This window comes from Lygodium microphyllum, chromosome 30 (genome assembly GCF_053477565.2).
Source record: "Lygodium microphyllum isolate KBCC chromosome 30, Lygodium_microphyllum_v1.1.10, whole genome shotgun sequence".
Lineage (NCBI taxonomy): Eukaryota > Viridiplantae > Streptophyta > Polypodiopsida > Schizaeales > Lygodiaceae > Lygodium > Lygodium microphyllum.
The window spans coordinates 32,799,033-32,809,341 of NC_141164.1; the positions used below are offsets into that span (position 1 = coordinate 32,799,033).

Consider the following 10,309-nt stretch of genomic DNA (forward strand, 5'->3'; position numbering starts at 1 on the left):
TTGACACGACAATCTGCAATTGCATGTCCTTTCTTCTTACAGTAGAAGCACTCTCCTTGAAACTTCTTCTTGCCGCCCTTTTTCTTTTTGTCACCATCATTTTTGGTGGAGGAAACACCTTTGCCTTTTGCATTGGCAGAGAATGCAGCATCTCCATTGTTGCTTCCTTCTCGGGCTTTCAGCCTCAACTCCTCCTCCATTAATAATGCACAAAACTCCTCAAAAGTCAAAGCTTGAGGTCTCACCTGAGTATTAAGGGCAGTTACTAGTCCATCAAACTTTTGTGGACAAATCCGAAGACACCTCCGAGCTAGCTCTTCGCTAGTCTTTTGTATCCCAGCGCCAGCCATCTGGTTGCGCAGATTCTTAATCCGAGTGATGAATGCTTCAACCGTCTCTCCTTCAGCAAACTTCTCCGCTGCTAGTTGATTCTCCAAGTTTTGAATCCTTGTTTGGTTTCGTGTTTCATACTGACTCCTTAGTACATTCCAAGCCTCTGACGCTTTGGTTGTATGCTGAATCAGAGTCAAAACACTGTCAGAACAGCTTGTAACTAAGGCACACAATGCATCTGCATTCCTTCGTTTCCAAGCTCGTAGAAGATCTGCATTCGGAGGAATCATCACACTAGGATTTGATGGGTCGGGGGTAGGCTGTGGTTCTGGGTCAGTCCCCAGCACAGTCTCCAGAAGCTCATAAGAATCAAGGATAGTTGTAATTTTGAACTTCCACAAGGTGTAGTTTGTACCATCTAACTTGCCTTCGCTGAAGGTTGGTGGACGAATCCTCAGTGTTTGAATAGCCGGTACAGCAGCACCACCTCCTGCACCGCTTCCTGATGCGCCAGAACTGCTTCCCGGAGTCGACATCGTTTCTCTTTGCTGTTGAAGCCTTTGCCTCTTGCACGCTCTCCGATCTCTAGAGCCCCCTGGGCTCTGATACCATGTAAAATATTACACGGCGCAGCGAACAGAATCTGAGAAAGAGATAGAGAGTACACAACAGATAAGAGGAGAATCAGTAAAATTCTTTAACTCCAAACAACTGATACAAAGATGGCTCTGTCCACCCGTGCGCTTCCACTGTGTGAAGCTTAGATGGCGATCTAGACAGAAGATAGGTGAAGAGCTTAAGGCTAGCTGGAACAACAACTCTGACTGGGTGAAAGATGAGTGTAAGATGGCTGCGAAGGGGTTTAGCTTTTATAGCCTGCGAAGGTCGTTAGGTCGGCCTATTGACCGACCTACCATATGAGCCTCCACTAGTCGGCCAGGGAATATTCCAGGGAATATTCCCTTTACCATCGGGCCGGGGGCGCTGCCCCCGGACCCCCGCCAGGGGGGCCGCTGGCCCCCCTGGGACCCCCCAGCCAGGGGCCGCTTCCGCGGCCCCCGGACCCCACAATAGGGGCCCCTTTTAACTCCCTTACCACGCAACTCAATGCAATGTGCCTCGAGTTGCTACCAGCTTAACCACTCTGTCTAACCCAAAGATTAGACCCACAACAGTCACCTTTTTGCCATCCGGTCACATAGACCTCATCTGATATACAAGTCAGGACTCAACCAATGTCCGGGCTCACATTTGGCTTCTCCTCATAATGGGGGCCTTACAACTTTGAGCACCATGGATCATTGGTAGCACCTAATGAGGGTGGGGGCATTGATCATATCTAACAATCAATACCTTATCCTCCTTCGAGATTTTGATTAATTTCTATCTTTCTTTCAAAGGGCGTTGCCAAAATGCTCTTCACTTCGGTAAGATCTAACAACTAGTTTAAGAGGGACGTGGTAGCCCAGAAAGCTTAGGCAGTCCAAATGCCTAAAGGTCGACTACTAAGAGAAAGATAGTCGAAAAGTATTCCATTCATTAGAATGGATCACTTTTTAAACATAACAAAGTATGTGTGCCTATTGACCCTATCCTTGCATTATAGCATCACTGACTATAATCCTCTTACTAATCTTTCTTAATATTCATGAAGTAACCAAAGGATAGAGACCAAACTCCTGAGCCTAACCATCTAGTCATGGATTGATGACAACGGAAAACTAGCCATTACCTAATAAGCTTTCAAAAAGAGACTATAAACTTACCATCCCTATTTGAAAGGAAAACATATTTCCAATTAGATGTCACAAAATTGTGCGACTTTACGTGTAATATTGTGTTGACTATAGCCATAATATCATATATCAAGATTTGAACCCTATGAATCCTTCCAATATGTTCCTATCTTTACATTTTTGAATCTCCTACATAATAAACATTGCTTTGAAGCACATAAAGTAAGCTCTGATTGCAACTATTTATCAAATGCAAGGTCAATAGTGCTGAACATCTCTACTCTATAGCAAATTTGAACCTTAAGCTATATGTTGACATTTCACCCAATCTTACTTCTAAGTCTTGGTTGAGTGTGTTAAATTTGGATAGAAAAAATATCCATTCAACAAAAGTCTATGTAAGTATGTCTAACATCTCCTATGCTAGCTTCATGACCTTGTCCAACCAATTTACCAACTTTGATAAACAAGCTGTTGCACCTTCACCAAGTTGAGTAATATTCACAACCTCAATCAAGGCTACCATACCATGCTAGCATGGTATCTTCTTCTCTTTCTCAATGTCCCATGGGGTGATACTTCAAAAGCTCTCCCTAACATAGCCATATAAGACTCAAGAAAAAAATCATACTAAGATCATGAAAGGTCACAACCTCACCCTTCCAAGACACTTCTAAATTTTGGCTGGTCGTGTTAAAATTGGATACGAAAAAAAGTTCATTCAGCAAAAGTCTCTTAACAAGTATGTCAAAGCATCCCATTCTAGCTTTATGGCCTTGTCCTACCAACAGTCTATTTTCCCAGCTTTGATAGCATAACAAGCTATCGCATCTTCGCAAAAAATTGAGTGATATTCAAAGCCTCAATCAAGGCCTACATTAGCTTCTTCTCTTTGTCAATGTCCCAATTTCTAATTTCATGCAGTGATGTTTCAAGAGCTCTCCCCGATCCCTAAGATAGCCATATAGAATTCAAAGGAAACTTCATATTGAGATTGTAAAAGGTCCCATCCTCAGTCTTCCAAAACATCGATACATTTTGAAGTTGCCTATGCCATGCAGGCATCAAAGTGATTTAATTTTCTCATGAAACAAATGCCATTTTTTCACCAGTTTCCAATGCTCAAAGATTATCTTGCTTATCAAATACATGCAGGAGAGCAGCAGACCTCAATAAATGTTGAGCCTAGGAAGACACATAGACAATTTCAGCATAGGATAGTACCTTTTGGTCTGCCAGAGTCTTAGCATCTTCAAGGGTCAAATTTCGTGAAAGAAGGATCAGACGCTGGGCATCCACATCATTGTCAGTTAGAACTTGGAGTTTTGCCTTTATTTCTAGAGTGGTCTCTGAGGGATCACAATGCAGGAAATAAGTAGTCTTCTTCCTCTTCACCCTTATGAACATAGCCTACAGAGACAGGTTGCATCAATCGCACATGTGCTGTGTCCGTGACTGACATAAATAGACACACCGACTAGCTTTAAATAGAATCTAAAAGTATGTGTGCTCATTGTGTGTGTGTGTGTGTGTGTGTGTGTGTGTGTGTGTGTGTGTGTGTGTGTGTGTGTGTGTGTAGTGAATACTGTTGTAAACGGTCCTTCTGATGCAATCTGCAGTGAATGGCATAAGATTTTGATCTACTAGGCTTCTGGCTATAAGAACTGTGCAATTTGAAATAAAACACCTCTGTGTGTGTGTGTGTGTGAGAGAGAGAGAGAATCAAGGTGAACCAATTGGCCATTAAACAATGGTGTGTTTTGCAGTGTTACAGAATATCGACAAGATCTTTACCATGGCCGGAACTCGAGATTGAATTCAACAACGGCTGAAGCTCTACAGCGGGATTTCTGTACGTCTTCCCTGTTCTTCTTCGTCTTCTCTACCTGCTGTTACTGCCATGCGCTAAACTTGAGCGTCTTCACATTCCCTCACAACAGTGGACACACCAAGAAAACTAGTGCTTCCAAAAGGTCACGTTCCGTCCCACGTCGACTTGCTTGCTTCGCACTTGCGATTATCCTCTCAACCTATGCATTAAACTCAAAAGTTTATCATTACATCACCCACACTAATAAACTTGTTTTACCATTCCATCATATACAATAAACTTGCTATACCTATTACATCATACATCCTCAATAAAAGAGCTTCATCCCATGTTTTCTTACCAAATAGCATAGCAAAATAGTTCCTCAAATTGAAATATAGGAAGACATGTACACCAAGAAGGGTTTCTCTACAAATGAGATGGCTTTTTATGTAGATAATATTCCATATGAGAGAGAGAGAGAGAGAGAGAGAGAGAGCGAACTCATTGTGTGCTCTTTTTTGCTACAAGCCCCTACGAAATGATTGTGAGCTACTTCCATGGTGGCCTTATTGAAGATACATCCATCATCATCTTCTTCTTGTTCCATGGAATGCTTTTGATTTTTCCTTGCATGCATTAGTGGGGAGGTGGTGGAGGGGATAGAGAGAGAGGGGGGGGGGGGCTCAATTCATTTACATTCAACACAAAGAGGAGGAGAAGGAGGAGATGATGGCGAAGAAAACTCACATACTCATTGATCTAGAATCTTCTCCAAGAAGAAGAAGAAGGTAGGAGAGTAAGAGGAGGACTTAGGTGAGTGAGTCTTCTTAATCCCCATATCCTCAACCTCTCCTCTCTAGCGTACATCTTCATGACCTTCTCTTGATGAGGGCCTCTCTTTCAAAGCCTACAAAATTATGATCTTCTCTTGACAATGAGGAATTATGCATACCTTAAGTGATCCTAAAGTTATGCTTGTAGAACTATTGCAAGGTCCTTAGGGTCTCTCCTCCATAACCTATAAAATCATTGATGAAAAATTATGCATACCTCACGTGATCTTGAAGTTATGCTTGTAGGATTGCTACAAGGTCCTACTTGAGAGAGAGAGAGAGAGAGAGAGAGAGAGAGAGAGAGAGAGAGAGAGAGAAGCACATGAGAGTGTTCTATTTGGTGGCTAGTATCATTTATGTCTTATGCATGTTATTAGAAATATGAGCACACACAGGATGGTCTCTACTTGAGTCTTGCTAATTGTGTTTTCGCAAATACTAGCACATTTTGGATTAGTTTGCTCTAATGGACAGAAAGGTGGAGAGAGGAGGTGGTTGCATAGGATGGGTTGATGGAGAGTTGCCTCACATTGCCTAATGGTACATGGAGGTGTTTTTCATCAAATTGTGATAGTTTCTAATTGCTCTTTCACTTGCTAGTCACAAGTCCCATTGCCATTAGTGAGGATCTTTATTGGAATGCTACTTGAGATACTACATGTACCTAGGGTGAGATAGAGACATGGGGGAGGGAGCCATCCCTTCTATGATGTTGGCCTCACCTCCACAACCTACATGAGAGAGAGAGAGAGAGAGAGAGAGAGAGAAGTTGTTAACCCTCAAACGAACGAAGGTGGAAAATTAGAAAAGCTAAAGCAGAAGACAAAGACAAAGGCTAAGGCAAAGAGAAACGGAAGACAAAGACGCACAAGGAGAAGAGTCCTAAATAAGGGAGAAAGGCACACAAGGAAAAGTGCAAGTCAAAACTTTTGTAAAAGAGCGCAAACGCATCATGGTTTAATTCAAGGAGCGCTGGGCTCTCACCCGTGCAATTTGTAAATGTAGACGGGCGGTGGAAAGGAAGCTAGGAAGATAGAATGACAATGGGAAAAAGGGCCTAGGCTATGGCCGGCCATGTAAAAAAGAGGAAAAGGGGATGACCGCCCAAAAGGGATTTAGGGTTTTGTATATAAAGTTGAAAAGTGAATGAGAAGCTCATTCTTGTGTGTGGCCAAAAGTAGCTCTCTTCTTCTTCTTCTTCTTCTTCTTGTTCTTGCTTGCTTGAGCTTGTGCTTGAGAGAGGGAATGTGAGAGTGTGAGGGAGTGAGTATGTGAGGGTGAGGGACCAAGGAGGAAAAGCTCTCCATCTTCTCCTCTCTTCTTCTCTTCTCTTCTCTTCTCTTCTCTTGCTCGCGGCAATGGAGCTTGGAGCGTGGAGCTTGAGGATGGAGCTTGCTTGAAGCTTGCACTTGGATCGTGGAGCTACCAAAGTGCGTGGGAGAGGAGGTAACTCGAACGGCGCAGAGGTAAGCTCACTACACCCGTAGATATGGATGGTGTGTCGGTTATGTGAGAGGTAGCCATTAGTGCTCAGCTTGGAACGCTTGAAACAATAAGCGGTCCATAGGTCTTGGCGGTTGAGTGAAAGCTCCCACATTTTGGTTCGTGCCGGGACCAACGGATTCAAGCCTTGAGCGCTTGCGCGCTTCGAATCGAGCATCAAAGTAAGGGTTTCCCCGAACTGGTGCTTGAGATAGGTAGGAAGGGAGGGGGTTGAAGATGGTATTCGATATCCTTGGCAAGTAGGTTTTTTGCTTTCTTGAGATTTATGTTGTGGAATGAAGTAGTGTAGGTATTTACTTTGTGATTTGTATGCATTTAAGATAGGAAAAAACAAAGAAAAAGAAGCAAACAGTAGGGGCTTCTGTTGTTGTATAACAGGCTAAAATAGGGAAATAGGGGCACAGATCCTTGGAGTACCGTTTGATTCGAGCACCACAGTGATTCCAGGCATGTCTGGCATTCCCTTGTAGTGTCTTGCACCTATCTAGAAGGCACTGGACGATTCGGTGTAGTAGACGTCAGTCTAGAGGTATCGCGTGCAACTCGCGGGCCGTCGGCTGTGTAGTCAGACCAGGCCGTCCGAGTCCCAGAATCGAACCAGTCCATAATCGGACGCTTGGACACCCGTCCGATCGGACCACTTGGACCAACCCATCCGATTTTGGAAATCGGACCACTCGGACTCGGACGCTCGGACTCAGACACTCGGACTGTCGTTTGATTGGACCAACCCCGTCCGACTCGAACACTCGGACCACCCAGAATCAGGCCGTCCAAAATCGGACTGTCCAGAATCGGACCACCCAGAATCGGACCACCCAGAATCGGACCACCCTGTCCGATCTGATTCCCAGAATCGGACCACTTTTTCGATCCGACTCCTAGAATCGAACGTGACCAAAATCGGACCACTAGGCCGATCGAACCAACCCAAAATCGAACGTTCGATTCTGATAATTGGACTCCTGAAAATCGGACAAAAAACTGTCAAAATCGAACAGGTACCTAGAATACAAATTTTAACGCATCTAAACCCCGAGATTGACCCCAAAGGCTACGTAGAGCTAAAGGCACATCACAGATCCATCACTGGGCTAAATTTTAGAGCACGTAGTTCAAAATTTGGCTATAAACAGTCCTCCAAATTGCGTATGGCATTTATCGTAACGGCCTTGTGGGCCGGGGGGACTGCCCCCCCCCCCCCCCCCGGACCCCCACAGAGGGGACTCTGCCCCCTCTGCACCTCCCCCAAGTAGGTTGGAGGGAAAATACGCGTCGTGATAGGTCTTCCAAATTGGACGCTAGTGAAGTAATGGCTCTACACGAGCATGGATTCTCGCTTGCAAAAGAGCAACCAAAAGCCCGTACCCAAATAGAGACAAACAGAGGCCCTAGAACCTCAATGGGCCCATCTAGCCAACAAGGGCAAAAAGGCCACACTGCAAAAACACATACGTGTTGTATTCGGGCTGCATATAGTCAAAGCGGAAAGCAACAACATCAAGCTACAATAGCGAGAATGATAGATATGACAGTCTTGACGAGAGATGTACCTTGAGCAACACTGCACAAACAACCCAAGACATCAGTGGAGAATCCACATCTGGTCGTGCAGTTGAGAACTCAAGGGCATTTGTCAGAAGGCTTAAATTTACAAGCCAGGACCCGGAAGATGAAGACATAGTACCACCTGCTTATCTTAGGGTCAAACTCACCGCGAAAAGAGAGCATACTATTGATGCTCTAATTGATGAAGGAGCAAATTTTAACATCTTGACCTATGAATCATAGACCCTACTAGGCCAACCAGAGCTCACACTGACTAGTGCAACTCTTAGCCCTTATGGGGGACACCCATAAACACTCATGGGGAAGTGCAAAATCCTTGTGACAATTAAAACAGAAAGCTTGCCTATCCTATTTCATGTTCCTCCAAATAGTGCTAGCTGCGGGAAAGAAACCCTCCTTGGAAGACCCTTCAAGAGGGCAACCAAGTGTGAGGCCGACTATGTAGCACAGAGGATACACCTAACACTACCGGGTGTGAGGATAGTCACAACCTTTAGCAAGGGTGACCTCAGGAACCTCGAAGGAAAGGCAAGGAAGGTGCTTATGTAACAATCAAGCCTATTAACGAGGGCAAGGACTTGTTGGAGGAGTTGATACAAGCACAGGTCGAGCAACGAGAACCAATGAGTGAGGCCATGCTTGAAACAAAAAGGTTAGGAGACAAGGCCAAGGATGGGGTTTGGACTTACAAATATCGTAGAAGACCACGAAAGAAGCCCAAGCCTTATAGACGAAGGCATCGACAGAGAGCTAGCACAATGCCACGATGGATATCGAAGGCGTTGCTTCATGCTCAAGGGTATTATGCAGGCAATCATTGGATTTGGGTACCAAAACTCCCTGCTAAGCCACCTCTGTCGGAAGCCCAAATTATGTCCAAAGCAAAGAGGCGTAGGAGGAAAACTAAACGAAAGGCCAAGTCTTGAACCAAAAATATTGGAGTGATCAAGCCCCTCACTATTGAAATCAAGAAACCAAACATGGCCTATCAAAAAGTAGATCCCCAACCTGGCGTACTTAGCAAGCAGCTATCAGAGGTAACTGTCGAGCGTGCACAAGGTCCACTAGTGCCCAAGGAGCCTTTGACTTCCCAAGACGATAATGGGCACCACACGCACAACATTGCTCATGATAAGGTTGATCACTCAGCAAAGCTAATGACATAATCATCTAACAATCACGAGCAAATTCTCCAGTCAGTGCCAAGCCCATGTAGGAGTCCCAGATCTCCTACATCCTCTTCACCTAAATTGACACGGGAAGCACGGCAGCAGCAGCCTCGTGCCGCTGCTCAACCTACACAAGTGAAGGTGCAAAGGGCAACAAAAGGCACGACCACTTCTGATCTGCCTAGGGACTTGACACTACAGTCTACCAATGGTAGCCAGTCCACTGAACTAACTGCTACTACTTCCAATTAGGGATCACAACAGTCACAACCCTTGGCCGTGACAATGCCCCTTGTGGAACATGTCCTTAGTAGTTTACCTGTGGAGGAGGTGTTGCAACCAAATCCCTCGACAACTCCAGCACTTTCAAAGTGCCTAAAGCCTAGGATGGGGGAGTTAAACTCAAGGGAGTTGGCTGAAGAGCTAGACTCTCCGAAAAGGGAGGTAGTTGTGCTCTCATAACCTAGCGAGGCTATTCAGCAGACCACGGCCATGTCCCATAAGGACACACTAGAGAAAGAGAATGCTGAGGCCCAACCAACCACATCAACGGTTGACCTAGTCCAGGGTCCGAAGTCGTTGAGAGATGCACCTTCATTGACCAAGAAAAAGAGGAGAAAACATCGAAAACAACAGCAGCTACAGGTAGTTGTGGACCCCAAGAACGTTGAGACCAAGAGCGCTGGAGAGCTGATGAATAAAGCATCGAGTCCATCCACCAATGAGCCCACTGATGCCTCTCCTAATAGTGGTGAAACCTCAGACACATCCGCGTGCTCTGAAAAATCAAAGTAGTCGTTGCCATCAACGGCTTCTTTCAACACTCAATCCACTGACAACAGAACTTGCATTGACCAATCAAGAGTGGATATAACGTGGTCACAACAGGGTGACAAACCTATACCAGTCACATCCAAGGAGAACCATGACACAATAGCGAAGCCTCAGGAGAAACATGGAAAACTTAAGAGCATAAGAAATCCTAGCATTGACTAATCTTGCTCATCTAGGCCTGAGCTCCCAGCTATGCTAAAGCCTAAGGAAACTCCTAGAACCTTGCATGAGATGGCAACCGAGAAAGCCCTCGTTGAACATAGAAGTATTGCAGAATGCCTAGCTAAGATTGATGCTAAGCTCAAGGTGTTTGCACGAGTTTAGGTCCTTGTGGACGTGGGCACAATCCCCAAGGAGCAGCTTGGAGATTACTTGCCCTTTTCTCTATCTTGGGAAGAGCAAGAACATCTTGACGAGCACTATAACAAGCTCTTACATGAACGTATGCGACTCATCTCTGACGAGGAAGCCGACGAACTGCGCTTAACTGTCACGTTCAATGAAGTGCTCTACCAACCG

At 45.0% G+C, this 10,309-nt stretch overlaps 1 protein-coding gene across 1 annotated transcript in view; it reads right to left on the reverse strand.

The window, feature by feature from the left end:
* The window catches only part of LOC148009694 (uncharacterized), a 65,677-nt gene extending 61,590 nt beyond the window's left edge, over positions 1-4,087 (reverse strand). Inside the window, exons 1-2 of the mRNA XM_087673220.1 lie at positions 3,864-4,087; positions 3,294-3,479 (exon numbers count right to left, since the gene is read on the reverse strand). Of these exons, the coding sequence (XP_087529346.1) occupies positions 3,294-3,479; positions 3,864-3,866 (189 nt within the window). The 5' untranslated portion in view covers positions 3,867-4,087. The remainder of the gene's footprint in view (positions 1-3,293; positions 3,480-3,863) is intronic.
* Between the last annotated feature and the right edge of the window lie 6,222 nt (positions 4,088-10,309).